Here is a 17354-nt window from a genome sequence, read left to right as displayed (position 1 = left end):
AATGGCCCCCAATTGTCTATGCTGTGAAGATACGAGATGTGCAGCACCTGAAACTACGGATACTGGAAGCTTGTGCTAGCATTACTCCTGCTGTGTATATGGTAGTATATAGCAGTGTATACGGATACTGGAAGCCTGTGCTAGCATTTCTCCTGCGGTGTGTATAGTAGTATATAGCAGTGTATACAGATACTGGAAGCCTGTGCTAGCATTTCTCCTGTGGTGTTGCTATCAGTGTGTGAAGAGTGGGAGAAGAGGGTTGCATTAACAATCCAACACAATGGGGAGCAAATTGAACACATTTTATAAGTGGTCAGAAACTTGTAAATAACTCATAAAAGAATAAAGTTATGTTAAAACCAAGCACATCATTGTTTTTCTTGTGAAATTCCCAATAAGTTTGATGTTTCACATAACCCTCTTCCTATTGAAAAAACAAAAGTTGGATTCAAAATGGCCGACTTCAAAATGGCCACCATGGTCACCACCCATCTTGAAAAGTTTCCCCCCTCACATATACTAATGTACCACAAACAGGAAGTTAATATCACCAACTATTCCCATTTTATTAAGGTATATCCATGTAAATGGCCCACCCTGTATAATATGTAGAATGTGTCCCACAGTGATAAAAAGAATTTGCCATGAGAATTCAAACATTACAGACAAACTGGTTTGGTAAAATATTTAGCTGGGCTACTGAGCGGTCTTCCGCCAGAGATGTGCGGTGCATTCTGAATGACAGTACCCTTAGAGGTGACCAGCCAGGCATAACAGTGCTCCTAGGGAAATTGTAAGATGCTTTGGTCAGTCACTTTGATGATGCATGGGTACATTGCAAAATATGGTTCTTTGGTTGGCTGTATCTTGAGGTATCTTTAATTGGATTGGTCATGTAAAGTGGGATGCTCAGAGGTGGTTATATACACCCTATTTGTTGAGGTGGATGCCATTACAAATTTGCTGATGAAGTTTTTGGTAAAGTGAAACATGGTGGGGTGTACCAACAAGCGTACTGCTGACATTGTCCATTAGTGCTATTCCAGTTGGGAAAGTAGTTATTAATACAAACACTGCAGAACCATTGTAGAAAACCTCATTCATTTTATTACTGGTGGAAAAAGATATACAGGTTTAGGGAAAAGTAGTTGCTAAAGGAGTTTTTCCCCCTTGGGCCTTTTGACTCAAAGGTTTGGTGTTTAGTAGTTGATTAGCTCCAGGTCTAGTCAGTTGGGTGGGTGGGGGCATGGGGTTGTGTATTTTTTGGTCAGTTTGGGTTATTTTGAATATTTTTTCCCCAGTTGTGATAATGGATACGGCAGCATGGCAGATTTTTTTTATCACAAAGATTGAATCTAGAGAATCTGAAAGCAGAAGCTACGCATGTTTTTCCACCATTATCCTCCCACTAAACCAAGTAGATATTCATCAAGCATTTCATAACCTGATTAAAAATATAATCAATATAAGAGGTGCATGAGATATTGGTGGGAAGTCACAAGCATCAAGAAGTCAATTATTTAGTAAAATACAAAAAGGGTATGTTATTAATGTGACTACCCAACTTCACACCGAGACTGGAGATATACAGAGTTTAGCAAATAATCCGAAATGTTATCTCAAATTAAAATTGATACTTTCAAAAATGAAATTAAGGGGAAAAAAGCTAATACATATCGGAGTATACAGATTTTTTAACTGGACAAGTTTTTACATATGGAGGCAGTCACAGGGGTCATTTTATTTTTGGCAGCAGCCCCAATATGGTAGATATTTCTGAGACTTCTAGTACAGAAGAGTCTTTATAGGACACAAATTATGCCTCTTGCATGGGCACAAAGAGAAAAAGTAGGGCTATAACTAAAGGCATTAATGCACCAAATCTGACTGTTCTCCATCTGTATGATCGGCAATGAATTGGGTTTTGCTGAAACTTTTTACATTTTTCTCATCTACAAAACAGCAAAAAGCAGTTAAAAAGAAGAATTCTTTATGAATGTAGGAATGTATTTGTTTGTTTTACTTAATTTCACAATTTCTCTTTGTATTGCAAGTTAATATTATGTTCCTATATAGTACATTTGTAGTATGTATATGTATTAATGTAGTAATGAATATTGTCATTCAGCCAAAGTACAAGAAGAAATCGATCAAGTAATTGGAAGAGAGCGGACACCGACAATGGGGGATGTGCTACAAATGCCATATACTTATGCTGTGATCCATGAAGTACAACGATGTGGAGATATTATTCCCATGGCTTTGCCTCATATGGCCTACAGAGATATAGAAATTAAAGGTTACATTATACCAAAGGTTTGTCTTACTATAACTCTAAGGGAATGTTCATATGGCAGAATGTCCATGCTGAATTCTGCCAGAATATTTTGCATGCACATTCCGCTGCAGCAGAGTCCCATTGATTTCAATGGGTTTCTGCTACTGTGTGTACATGGTGGAAGTTTTACGACACCCTAAATCAAGCGGGTATTGCTCGGAAATTAATTGCTGTCTATGAGGCGGTACATTTCCAAGTGGCCCTAGCTCCTGCCAGATTATTAAACAAAACCTAAAGGGGAAATCTAATCTCCTCACAGATAACTTATTCTGATTGTCAGGATGGAAAAAAATAAACAGTCTTTGAATGCGAATTTAAGAAAACTTGTTCTTCCCCAAAGTATAGCATTTCTACATCAATGGTATAGATCCAACAGTATTTATTCATTTGAATGTTGCGTCTGATAACAATATCTATAACTATAGTGCATCCTGCACAGGCCACCGAACCAGAGACATCATTGAAAGGGCCTTCAATAATCTTCTACTGGTTTACATCAGGATCCAGTTATTTTTCTATTGGGGTTTATAACAACAATTTTTCTTTAGCAATCTTATAGTTTTTAATTATTTTTCCACAGGGCACAACTGTCATCACCAACCTGTCCTCTGTACTCAAGGATCAGCGAGTATGGGAGAAACCTTTCCAGTTTTACCCAAAGCACTTCCTGGATGAGAACGGAAAGTTTGTAAAACAAGAAGCATTTATGCCATTTTCTGCAGGTAAGTGTAAAGAGTCTTAATGGTGTTAACTATCATACGTTCTACACAGGAGCCATGAAACAATTTCGGCAATTAGGCTGCCCGGAACTGAAGTCAAATAGGAGAGCATGCGATGTGAGACTTGTATGCAATGTGACAATGTAATTCAATTAATTTTAAATAACGAAAACCCACTGTTAAAGTGTATCTGTCATTTCAGGTGGCTTTTCAGGATAAGCTGCCATGTGTGTACATGAGAAGCAACACTGGCCCTTAACATTATTATGTATCTTCTGTATATCATTTTTCATATCATTCTTTCTTTGAAGGCTCAATTTTTAATTTTCAGTTGTAACTGGGACATGCTACTATTATGTTCCCAATACACTGCACACACAGAAGTGGACATCCTGCTCTTTGATGTCTTTACCGCACCCTATGATGCAGCAGCACAGAGAGCATTGTAAAACAGTGCTGAGCAGTGTAAGCTGTGAATCAGTTAAGCACTAGAGTGAGAAAAAGTGTATACTGTAATCTTCTATAGTCTCTCTGGTTGCTTCTGTGTCTATTCCCCTCTCCATAGAGTTCTATGTACCGTATGTCAGCTGATCTCTCTGTGAGCTGTTAGACTGCCTTCCCTTTAGGACAGATTTGAGCAGATTTGAGGGAATGATATGTTTAAGGCTTGAAAAGTGAAAACATTTGAGAATATTTTCTAATAAGGTACCTTATAAAGCTTATTCACTTGTACTACTGATTTTTGAAATGTTTCCTGAAATGACAGTAACTATTTAATATTTCAAATTAATTCACAAAAACCCTAGGGCACAATGCCCAGGGCACTAAATGCCCTTCTTAAACCTTCCCTAGAAAATGTAACTTTTATTACCTATCTATATTGAAATTAAAATAAATGGTGACCAATGAAAATGTTAAAAAGTTATGTTGTCACTCCGCTTTATTGTATTTCGCTTTCAAAGATTGGGAAATTCCCATTCCAATCTATATAATCTGTCCCAATTGAATCTGCAGTACTCAATATGGTCTAATAGCACAGTTGCAACCCTAAAACCAAAACTTTGCCCCCTTCTAAATGTTTCGGTGCACCAGCACCGCCATCAGGAGGAACATGAGGCAATCATCCTTCAAAATGGTGACCGATGGTATTTATAAACTTTAGTGCTATCATCAACAGTAACCGCCTGCAATTCTTGACCTATCAGCTAAGGATTGGCTAATGCATGACTTTATATCTCTTCAGGGGCCCAGTGTTCAACAATCAGTTGTCTTGCATCAGGGCCAAACAACACCTAAATCCCTAACTTACCAATCACTAAGCACCTGTGTACCTAATCCCACTAATCTTTTTCCTGGGTGGTGGGAGGACATGTGTTTTTTCAGAAGATTTAATTTTTTTCACTAGTCACATGATTTTTTTGGGGCGCTATATCGATGATGTCCTAATTCTCTGGGACAGAGATACTTCACTTTTTCTTTCCTTTGTTGATCTCTTGAATTCTAATGACCTTGGCATGCTATTCACATCCGAGGTGAGTGGTAGATCCATAAACTTTTTAAATCTTCACATTTACATTGATGATCACCTAAAAAAACAAACCCAGATCAGAAAACCAACTTCTGCCAATGCCTTACTTCACTGGCAAATTTGGCACCCAAACCGCTAAAGAAAAGTATTCCAATTGGCCAATATTTGCATGCTTGGTGCAATTGTTCAGATGTATCAGTTTTTGAAAAGGAAAGTAGTGACCTTTTCCAAAGATTCCGACAATGGGGATATCCTAGGAGACATTTAAAACGAGCATTTTGTAGTGCCAAGGGGAGTGATAGAAAAGAAAGATCCGATGTATTGGGACATCTGATGGCTATACTAACAAATTAATAACCATCCTGAGAAAAAATTGGCATCTCCTGACATCCCATACAGACTTGGCTCTGTTGGTGGGCAAAATGCCTAGTATGACATTTAGGAGAGGGCCTAATTTGAAAGACCAATTGGTTCACAGCCATTTAGACACTGGTCAGAAAACTGGTTCCTGGTTAACCAATAGAACTGGGCTCATTTCCTTGTGGGCACTGTTCTCTTTTTCCTTACATCAAAAAATCAAGACATTTAGTAATTCCCTTGATTCACAGACGTATGAAATTTGTCCGTTTATTAACTGTAGTAGCAAGAACGGGATTTATGTGGCCATCTGCACTTGTCTGAGCATTTAAGTGGGTAAAACAATGCAGGAATTGAGACAGAGAATATCTCAGCACTTAAGCACTATTCCTACTCAGAAAGACACTGCTTTGTCCTGTCATATCCATCTAAGACATGGTGGTAATTTGAAAGAACTACAGTTTGTAGGTTTATGCCAGCTATATGTGGGACCTAGATGTGGTAACATTAATTCTAAGCTTGGTAAAGAGGAGGTAAGAATGATACATAGGTTAAAATGTATGGCTCCTTCTGGTCTTAATGAGGACTTATGTTTTGCAGCTCTCTTGTAATATATATATATATATATATATATATATATACATATATATATATATATATATATATATATATATATGTTACAGTGTATAATAGATTGGATTTAGGTGACATAGTTTCTTCCTCCAGCATAATTGGTGTTATGTATATTACCATATTTATCGGGATATACCACGCATCGGCCTATAACACGCACCCTCATTTTACCAAGGATATTTGGGTAAAAAAAGTTTTTTACCCAAATATCCATGGTAAAATGAGTGTGCGTGTGTGTGCGCGTGTATACCACGATACACCCCCAGGAAAGGCAACGGGAGAGAGGCCGTCGCTGCCCGCTTCTCTCCCCGTGCCTTTCCTGGGGTCACTGACGTCATGCGCCACGCCGTGCAGCGCATAGCAACGACGCAGGGGACGCACACCGGAGGCCTGAAGCAGCGCGGACCCGACCCCGGCAACAGGTAATTATGCAACCGGGGATGGGGGGAGGCAACGGGGCAGCGGCGCTGGCAATGGGTTCCGCTGCCCCTTCTCTCCCCCTGGCTGTCGGAGCCGCTGCCCCATTGCCGGCGCCGCTTCTCTCCCCCTGGATATCGGCGCCGGCAATGGGGCGCCGGCACCGATAGCCAGGGGGAGAGAAGGGCCGGCAGCAGGGCTCTAGACCCCAGGGCAGGCAGGGGCAGAGAAGCCGGCAGCGCTGGCTGTATCTGCACCTGCAAAGCCGCTGCAGTTCATTGATTTAAAGCGCCCGCTTTAAATCATTGAACTGCAGCGGCTTATCGGCGTATAACACGCAGGTAGACTTTAGGCTAAAAATTTTTGCCTATAAAGTGCGTGTTATACGCCGATAAATACGGTAATTTAGATAGCCCTCATATTTGCTATGATGATAAAGCATGTGTGTGTATGAGATGAAAATGGCCTCTTGTTGTAATATGTTACAATATGTGAAATATGTGAAAAGGGTAAGGTATCTTCAGTTTATATACACTGAGATATTAATAATGGTGTTTATTATCTGGTTTAGGTGATGAGAACAATATGAGTTTTAGAATTGACTATTATATATATATATATATGTGTGTGTATATATATATATATATATATATATATATGGATTAAAATATCTACAATATAATACCTTTAATGTTGAGCTGATTAGAATATCTACTGTATAATGTAATATTAATAATAATTGAGCTTAGAATAATCTAACTATTCTTTATTGTGATAACCTACCAGGTATAATTAATTAAGAAGGAGATTTATCATTCTTTTCAAACGTATGGTTTTTATATGACAATTTTTTCTTTTACTTACGTGCGACCTATTTATCAAATAGTCGCACGGCCTTGATAAATAAATCACACGTAAGCCAACCCCGGGAAACCCACTTACAAAATAATTTTTGAAAGCAGAAAAGTTTTCCCTTATGTTAATATCCGAAGTTCTGTATCTACCCTTTATTACCAGTAGTGTTGCTAGAGAGTGACAGGGAGGGGGGCGTACTGCATCGATGACACCCACTGGCCTGCCTGGCACTAAATAGCTGCACTCCAACTATCCCGCAACAACCCATCCAACCTCCTCAGAAATGTAAAAATATTAAAAACATACTATGTCGCACTGTGAATATCTGTACTCTGGAGGCTTTTTTGTTTAATTTTGAGCCCGCATTTTGTGACGTTGGTGGGTGGAGTCTTTACGTTAGGAAGGAAGACAGCGCAGCACCAACAGGCACATAAACAATAGTGAAGCCACAGAAATAAATAATAAAATAAAATACGGCTCGGTACATTACCCACCCGAAAATGTGCATGAAGCTGTATTACTATGGATGTTTCTTTTTTTTTTAAGGAAAAATTTTAGTGCTACATGTGGGTTATTTACGAAGCCTGGAGTTTGCGGCAGCATGAGGAGAACATATAGTGGTTAAATGACACAGCGTGGAGGTGGCGGGAGCATGAGGAGACCATATAGTGGCTGAATGACTCAACCTGGAGGTGGCAGAAGCATGAGGAGACCATATAGTGGCTAAATGACACAGCAGGGAGGTGGCGGCAGGATGAGAACATATAGTGGCTGAATGACACAGCGTGGAGGTGGCGGCAGCATGAGGAGACCATATAGTGGCTGAATGACACAGCCTGGAGGTGGCGGAAGCATGAGGAGACCACATAGTGACTGAATGACACAGCGTGGAGGTGGCGGCAGCATGGGGAGACCACATAGTGGCTGATTGGCACAGCTTGGAGTTGGTGGCAGCATATAGTGCCTGAAGGACACAACCTGGAGTTTGCAGCAGCATGAGGAGAACATATAGTGGCTGAATGACACAGCGTGGAGGTGGCAGAAGCATGAGGAGACCATGTAGCCTCAATAGGAGTGTAAAACACTTTGCCTTGTCCTAACACGCATAGGGAGTGTGCTGTGTTAGTGAAAAAATACTGTTATTCAGTATGACATGCAGATTACAGGCATCGCTATTAGAATCACTGCCGCAGAGCATCTGCATGTGGCACCAGGGAGACCATATGGTGTCAAAATTGAAAAGAATAAAGAGATTTTTCATGTAATTTTTATTTTATTTAATTTGAATTTATTTACATTTTTTGAGTACCCATTCTGGTGAGCATCGAGCTGGCGGTCCTCCACCAGGCAAGATACCACCTGTTCCAGCCCCTGCCTCTCAGCGCCCCCGGACTGTGAAAGTGCGAATGTTTTATTTAATCAGTTATGGTTCATTGTTATCGCTCCAAGCTGTTTCATTGGATTCTTGTGATAATTCCACCAGTAATATATGATGTCGACGACCATAGGGTCTCAGTCTTGAAAAGATTACAGATTTTTTTTAAATTTAGATTTAAGATTTATACTAGATTCCCAAGTTTAATCTCCAGCCATTTATTTTCAACTTATACTGTATGACCACAAAACCCAATCTAACAAGGAGCCCAATCTATGGCGGCACAATGATAGAGCCTAGAGGTGGCAGCAGCCAGAGACCAAAGGGCCTCACAATAGAAAAGATTAAAAATATTTTGTAAAATTTTTATTGAAGATTTTAGATACATGAACATTTTTTAAGCTCAATCTAAGGTTCCAACATCATAAGAAGACCATATGGTGGCACAATGACACAGCCTGGAGTTGGCAGCAGCTTGAGGAGACCATAGAGTGCCTAAATGACACAGCATGGAGTTGGCGGCAGCATGTAGTAACTTTATGACACAGCCTGGAGTTGGTGGCAGCATGAGAACATATAGTGGCTGAATGAAACAAACTGGAGGGGGGAGAAGCATGAGGAGACCATATTGTGGCTGAATGGCACAGACTGGAGTTGGCGGCAGCATGAGAAGACCATTTAGTTGCTAAATGACACAGCCTGGAGTTGGCGGCAGCATGAGGAGAACATATGGTGGCAGATTGAGACAGCCTGGAGCTGGCATAAGCATGAGGAGGACATATGGTGGCAGAATGGGACATCCTTGAGGTGGCATCAGCATGAGAAGAAAATCTGGTGGCAGAATGTGACAGCCTGGAGGTGGCAGCAGCAACAGCATCAGGAGTCCTGAAAGTGACCTGGTGACAGAGTTGTGCGGGGGGTGGCAATACCAGTACCCGGTGATGAAGGTGGGTGAAAAAAGGAAAACTTGGCATCAGATGTGTGGCATCAGGCGGGTGGGAGGATCAGAATAGTAGCTGAGGCAGGAAGGAAACTGTCTCTTTTGTAAAAGTGTTAGTGTGCCCAAGTAAGTATTGAGGATATGCATTACATAAAACTTAACTTTTAATAATATGCTTAGGATAAAATATATGGACCCAAATCTTTTTTTTTTAAATCAAACAAAAGGAAAGGTGTGCAAAAAAAACACCATGTGCCACCTACACCACCAAGTATTGATGTGACGCAAAGACCTATAAAAGGTGGAAGGGAACAACACATGGTCCATTGTAACCAATGGGGGTAAAAACTTCCCCTGTAAGGCCCTACTCTCGCCCTATTAATTCCCTTCTTAGCAAGTGTTACTCACCCTAAAATGGGTGGCCCCACACAGAAAACTCTCTCTATTTCCACCTAAAAAAGGGGAAGTTTTTACCCCCACCGGTTACAATGGATCATAAGTTGTTCCCTTCCACCTTTTAGAGGTCTTTGCATCACATCAATACTTGGTGGTGTAGGTGGCACATGGTGTTTTTTGCACACCTTTCCTTTTGTTTGATTTAAAAAAAAAATTTGAGTACATACATTTTATCCTAAGAAAAGTTACGTTTTAGCTAATGCATATCCTCAATACTTACTTGTGGTCTGATAGAGAGGAATGTCTGTAACTGGGGAGCAGCACCTTAAACATGTTTTACACTATCCATATTTGTGAAGTGTTGGTGTGGCAAATGGTCAATCTACTCTGATGCATCAGGCATTGGTAGGTGGAAATCCTGGCTGATCCATGCCTGATTCATCTTCACAAAGGTCAGTCTCACCATATTTTTCGTGGACAGACGAGTTCTCCTGGGAGGTTACTATGGCCCCCGCAGGGCTGGTACTGCCTTCTTCACAAAGAAATGGCGGTTTGGGACTCTCCACCTCGGCTCGTTACAAGCCATCAGTTCTCTGAAAGGTGCAGAGTCCACCCCTCGAAAAGGGAGGGACTGCAGCACCAGCAACTTTAACAGGAGCAAATTCAGCTTCATCACCGTTGGATGAGTGGGTGCATACTGTTCTCTCTTGGACATGGCTTCGCTGATGGATTGCTGGCAGAATGACTGACTCAATGTAAGAGGAGCAGGTACATCTGGAGCGACAGAAGATGGGTATGACACACAGCTCCCTTCGGCTGAGGTGGTGGAGCCTTGGCTGGCTGAAACAGGGAGCGGCGTGCAACTGGATGATGCAGCAGGTTTAACCACCACATCAGAGCCACAGTTCCCCCATGCCGCTTTAGGGTGATGCTGCATATGTTGATGCAGGGCCGTGGTGTCAACATTGGGATCCTAGCCACGTTTCACCTTCTGCCGACATATCTTGCATGTGGCCATGTTAACCTCCTCTGGATGCTTGATGAAAAACTGCCACACCGCCGAGTAGCTGATTTTCCCACCAACAGTCCACACTGATTGACTGCCACTGCCGACGACTCCAGGAACCCTTGTTCCACTACCTCTCGGGAAGGTAGGCTGCCGCAAAGCAGGCACGTTTGACTCCAGACTTTCCACTTCTGCCACCATGCTGACTGCCTACCATGCTACCACCTCGCTGGCTCAGCTGCTGCCTCACGGGCAACTTGCAACCCTCTTCTCCTTTTGATGATGAAGCCCCTTCTGCACCCGGCTCCCAAGTGCAATCGGCTTCATTATCATGGAGTTGTGTCTGCACATCACTGATGTCCTCCTCAGGTTCCTCAACAGTGTCAAGAGTGCTTCAGGAGCCTGAACGCTCGCACACCACCTCCCACGTCACTCTCCTCACCACTACTTGGATGCCCAGCAGAGGAAGCGGCGGATGTCTCCTCCACTTCTTGGCTGGGCAGTAGCAGCTGTATGTCCTCTAGATCGTCCTCACTAAATAGTGGTGCTGAACCCACAGCATAAGATACTTCTCTGGGGGAGGGAACAGCATAGGAGGCAATGGGAGGACAGAGACTGTACCCGAGCCATGCCAACTGAGCATTGTGTCTGAGGAACCCATTGGATGTTTACTGAGGGTGTCAGATGTCACTTGTGATGAAATTGATGACCGTGTTAACCAATCGATGATGGCAGATGGGTTGCTGGTCGAGACACGACTGCTAGTTGATACCGGCTGAGACACCTGCTGCCACTTACCCCTAGTCTGCTGCAACCTCTGCCTGATGAATTTAGGCCTCTGCCACTCCTCTGTGCACATCCTGGCACCTCTCTACCTGACATACTTAATGCACATATGAGGGGTGTAAAATATGCTCCACTCTGCTTAAAACATTATTTGTCTACAACACCAGCAAATGTGTACATTTGCCTAGCTTTTCAAGGTATATAAGCCCTTGAGACTTTAACAGGAACAAAATAGTAAACCACTTAGATGTACATATGTGGTATGCAGTACTTATGAGGGGAGGACAATGTGCTCCAGTACGTTTAAAAATATATTTGTGTACAACACCAGCCGGTGAGTACTTTTGCCTGGCCTTTATCTAGGCTCTTGAGACTTTAACAGGAACAAAATAATACACCACTTAGATGTACGTATGTGGTTATGAGGACAATGCACTACAGTATGCTTAAAAAGGTACTTTTGTACAACACCAGCCAGTGTGTACTTTCCCTGGCCTTTCACAGTATCTAGGCCCTTGAGATTTTAACGGGAACAAAATAGTACACCACTTAGATGTACATATGTGGTATGCAGTACTTATTAGGGGAGGACAATGTGCTCCAGTACGATTAAAAAAGTATTTGTGTACAACACCAGCCGGTGAGTACTTTTGCCTTGCCTTTCACAGTATCTAGGCTCTTGAGGCTTTAACAGGAACAAAATTGTACACCACTTAGATGTACGTATGTGGTATGCACTTATGAGGGGAGGACAATGCACTACAGTATGCTTAAAAAAAAGTATTTGTGTACAGCACCAGCCGGTGTGTACTTTTGCCTGGCCTTTAACAGTTTCTTGGCCCTTAATACTTTAACAGGAACAAAATAGTACATCCCTTAGATGTGCGTATGTGGTATGCAGTACTTATGAGGGGAGGACAATGCGCTCCAGTACACTTAAAGAAGTATTTGTGTACAATGCCAGCCAGTGAGTACTTTTGCCTGGCCTTTCTCAGTATCTAGGCCCTTGAGATTTTGACAGGAGCAAAATAGTACACCACTTAGATGTACGTATGTGGTATGCACTTATGAGGGGAGGACAATGCACTACAGTATGCTTAAAAAAAAGTATTTGTGTACAGCACCAGCCGGTGTGTACTTTTGCCTGGCCTTTAACATTTTCTAGGCCCTTAAGACTTTAACAGGAACAAAATAGTACACCCCTTAGATGTGCATATGTGGTATGCAGTACTTATGAGGGGAGGACAATGCGCTCCAGTACACTTAAAGAAGTATTTGTGTACAATGCCAGCCAGTGAGTACTTTTGCCTGGCCTTTCTCAGTATCTAGGCCCTTGAGATTTTGACAGGAGCAAAATAGTACACCACTTAGATGTACGTATGTGGTATGCACTTATGAGGGGAGGACAATGTGCTATAGTACGCGTAAAAAAGTATTTGTGTACAAAACTAGCCAGTGAGTACTTTTGCCTGGCTTTCACAATATAGAGGCCCTTGAGACTTTAACAGAAACAAAATAGTACATAACTTAGATGTACTTATGTGGTATGCACTTGTGAGGGGAGGACAATGCACTACAGTATGCTTAAAAAAAAGTATTTGTGTACAGCACCAGCCGGTGTGTACTTTTGCCTGGTCTTTAACAGTTTCTTGGTCCTTAATACTTTAACAGGAACAAAATAGTACACCCCTTAGATGTGCGTATGTGGTATGCAGTACTTATGAGGGGAGGACAATGCGCTCCGGTACACTTAAAGAAGTATTTGTGTACAATGCCAGCTGGTGAGTACTTTTGCCTGGCGTTTCTCAGTATCTAGGCCCTTGAGATTTTGACAGGAGCAAAATAGTACACCACTAAGATGTACGTATGTGGTATGCACTTATGAGGGGAGAACAATGCACTACAGTATGCTTAAAAAAAGTATTTGTGTACAGCACCAGCCGGTGTGTACTTTTGCCTGGCCTTCAACAGTTTCTAGGCCCTTAAGACTTTAACAGGAACAAAATAGTACACCCCTTAGATGTGCGTATGTGGTATGCAGTACTTATGAGGGGAGGACAATGCGCTCCAGTACACTTAAAGAAGTATTTGTGTACAATGCCAGCCAGTGAGTACTTTTGCCTGGCCTTTCTCAGTATCTAGGCCCTTGAGATTTTGACAGGAGCAAAATAGTACACCACTTAGATGTACGTATGTGGTATGCACTTATGAGGGGAGGACAATGCGCTACAGTATGCGTAAAAAAGTATTTGTGTACAAAACTAGCCAGTGAGTACTTTTGCCTGGCTTTCACAATATAGAGGCCCTTGAGACTTTAACAGAAACAAAATAGTACATCACTTAGATGTACTTATGTGGTATGCACTTATGAGGGGAGGACAATGCGCTCCAGTACGCTTAAAAAAGTAATTGTGTGCAAAACCAGCCAGTGAGTACTTTTGCCTGGCTTTCACAGTATCTAGGCCCTTGAGACTTTAACAGGAACAAAATAGTACATCACTTAGATGTACGTATGTGGTATGCACTTATGAGGGGAGGACAATGCGCTCCAGGACACTTAAAAAAGTATTTGTGTACGACACCAGCAGTACATACCAGTGCTGCAGCACATAGTCGCTGTGTACTACACCCAAAATTGCACTCTCTCTCTCAATCTCACTCCCTTCCCTATCAGTGCTTCTAGGCAGGATTTGTACTTGAGCTGAATCTCTGCTGTTCTGTGCAACACACTGTGCAACACACTGCTCTCTGTCCCTCTCTGTAATAGAATGCTGTAGTGACTGGGAGGTGAATCGCTGCAGTAAGAATGCTTTTCTGTTCAACACACACTGCTCTCTGTCCCACTGATGTGATTAGGAGCTGGAAAAAGCTTTACTGGCCAACAAACAACGCTGTCTGTCCATACCTATCTCTCTGCAATGAAATGCTGAAGTGACTGGCTGCAATATGGCTGCCGATTATATAGGGCTGTGACATCACAGGGGTGACTGGCTGCTGATAGGCTGCATGCTGCATGTGATTCAGGGTCATCCCGCCGACCCTTGTTCCCATCTTCCAAGGATTCTTTGCCCCATGTCCTCACATGTTGATCTGCCATTTTAGATGCCCTGGAGCCTGGACTGCACTAAATGGAGTTTAATTAAGTGATTTGAGCTATCGAATCGCGACGATATTCGCATTTGTTGCGGATCGAATTTTTCCTGAAATTCATAATGAATTCGGATTCGTCAGATTCGATTTGCTCATCCCTAATGTTTGCCTCATGTTCCCCCTGATGATGGTGCTGGTGCACCGAAACAAGTAGAGGGGGGCAAAGTTTAGATTTTAAGGTTGACTGCAGACTCAATTGGGACAGATTATATACATTGGAATGGGAATATCCCAGTCTGTGAAAGCGAAATACAATAAAACGCAGTGACAATATAACTTTTTAACATTTTCATTGGTCACCATTTATTTTTACTTTAATATAGATAGGTAATAAAAGATACGTTTTATAGGGAAGATTTAAGAAGAGGATTTAGTGCCCTGGGTTTGTACACTAGAGTTTTTGTGAATTAATTTGAATTGGAATCCCTGCCTCCCCTTCTATATGGGGTGTTTGTGATATTATTATTTAATATTTCGTTTAAAGCACAAGTTCATATTACAAATATTAATATATTAAGGGTGGTTTCACACTTGGTATTTTGAGGCAGCATTTTGATGCAGTTTTTAAATCCATTGCCAGAACTGGGTTTTAAAATGAGGAAACGTATACAGCACAAAAGTTTAAAAACCCATAAAAAATATGCAATTCAATTTTTATAAAGCTGCAATGTGTGCTAGTATGCAAAAAAAATAATTTTTTCTCTATAGGTCGGAGGTCTTGCTTGGGAGAACGACTTGCCAGAATGGAACTCTTCCTGTTTTTTACCACGTTATTACAGCAACTTACATTTGAGATACCAAATGACCAACCTCGTCCAAGGGAAGATCCTTCCTATGCGTTAACTTTAAGTCCACATCCTTACAATATTCGTGTTGTACCTAGGGAATAACATTTTAAACAGAGAGAGATCTGAATTTATATAACTGAACCTGCTGATTTAGGACTCTGTAGATATAAAATGGAATCTCATATATAATTCTAGAAATCCTTGTTATCAAGAGTTTTTTACAGAACACTTGTCATTCTTATAATAACGCTTAATTAAACTTCAGTAAAAAGCTAGTTTATAAGCTTCTTCTTATGCTGTAAAAAGTAAAATGAGTTATTTAACAAACAGACAACAAATTATAATAACATATTTGTTAGCAGCACTGTTTTCAGATATATCTTACATTAACAGTGTTATATTGGGCATGCGTGTAGTATTGCAGAGCTGTCTATAAGCTCTTGGATCTTGTAATGGATACACAGCAATGCTTCGCTGCTTGTCAGAAGAGATTCTGGGCAAGAGCAATGACATTCTCCTCCTCTGACAAGCAGAGAAGAAGCTGCACTGGCGTTATCAGCACTGGTGTATTTTCATTTGCATACATTTATCTAAGGGGATACTGTCATTATTATCTGCACTCATCAAAAAAAAATATTGTTTGTTAGTTATTATTCCTTGAGCCTCTGGAAAAACTAACATCTTGTAAAGGTCTTCTAAACGCGTTCGCTCGATTTTGGGATACTAAGGACAGGGCTTAGTACAGAACTTAAGAACATCTGGTAAATATAATAATTTTAGTTTATTTGGAGGGCAGAAGTATGGATGGATCACAATTTAGAAAGGGAATGGACTGGAGGGACTATGTTATCAGTTTGGGAGCAAGATGCTAGTATTACTATATATGGCATCTGGCAGAGGGATCAGAAATAAGATTAGACTTAAAAATATTAATAGAGATAGGTAACATCATGTGGCCAAGTGCTGCATTCCACACATAATCCAGATAATGTATACTACAAAAACAGAAATACATCAATTTAAACTTTTTTTTTATTGTTTACTAGCAGTCAGATGACGTAATATGTGTACGGTTGTAATTATTAGGTTGTTTTTCAGGCACCCAATTGGGTTTGCAAAGGAGGTGAGGTCTCAAAATCCCCCCCCTACTAGATGTTTCATAAATGTATTGGAATTAGGCTACATAAAAAAATACTACTGTTCCATTTAAAAAGGGCCTATCAGGACTCCCATTTCTGGGATTGGTTGGGGTCTTAGATTGTAATCTTGGGATAACACTGTAAAAAAAATCTTGTATTGTCTTATTTTGACAGCCATAACTTTTTTTCTTTGCATTGACAGAGTTCAGTGAGAGCTTTTTTGTTGTTGTTGAGCTGAAGATTTTATTGGTACCATTTTGATATTTTTTATTAATTTTGGGGGGGATGGAAGATAACAAATTATTTCTCTAATTATTATTATTATTTTTTTTTTTATGGAATTCACTTATCAGTATAAAAATACAGTACAGACCAAATGTTTGGACACACCTTCTCATTCTAAGTTTTCTTTATTTTCATGACTATGAAAATTATAGATTCACACTGAAGGCATTAAAACTATGAATTAACACATGTGGAATTATATTTATACATAACAAAAAAGTGTGAAACAACTGAATATATGTCATATTCTAGGTTCTTCAAAGTAGCCACCTTTTTGCTTTGATTACTGCTTTGCACACTCATTCTCTTGATGAGCTTCAAGAGGTAGTCACCTGAAATGGTCTTCCAACAGTCTTGAAGGAGTTCCCAGAGATGCTTAGCACTTATTGGCCCTTTTTGCCTTCACTCTGCGGTCCAGCTCACCCCAAACCATCTCGATTGGGTTCAGGTCCGGTGACTGTGGAGGCCAGGTCATCTGGCACAGCACCCCATCACTCTACTTCTTGGTCAAATAGCCCTTACACAGCCTGGAGGTGTGTTTGGGGTCATTGTCCTTTTGAAAAATAAATGATGGTCCAACTAAACGCAAACCAGATGGAATAGCATGCCGCTGCAAGATGCTGTGGTAGCCATGCTGGTTCA

General features: G+C 41.1%; 1 protein-coding gene across 1 annotated transcript in view; it reads left to right on the top strand.

The window, feature by feature from the left end:
- The window catches only part of LOC130275627 (cytochrome P450 2D17-like), a 64444-nt gene extending 48890 nt beyond the window's left edge, over positions 1-15554 (top strand). The window contains exons 7-9 of the mRNA XM_056523824.1: positions 2129-2316; positions 2919-3060; positions 15209-15554. Of these exons, the coding sequence (XP_056379799.1) occupies positions 2129-2316; positions 2919-3060; positions 15209-15390 (512 nt within the window). The 3' untranslated portion in view covers positions 15391-15554. The remainder of the gene's footprint in view (positions 1-2128; positions 2317-2918; positions 3061-15208) is intronic.
- The last annotated feature ends 1800 nt before the right edge of the window (positions 15555-17354 follow it).

The sequence above is a fragment of the Hyla sarda genome, chromosome 6, assembly GCF_029499605.1.
Source record: "Hyla sarda isolate aHylSar1 chromosome 6, aHylSar1.hap1, whole genome shotgun sequence".
Lineage (NCBI taxonomy): Eukaryota > Metazoa > Chordata > Amphibia > Anura > Hylidae > Hyla > Hyla sarda.
Note: the sequence above shows the minus strand (reverse complement) of the source record. Positions and strands in the feature narration are given on the sequence as shown.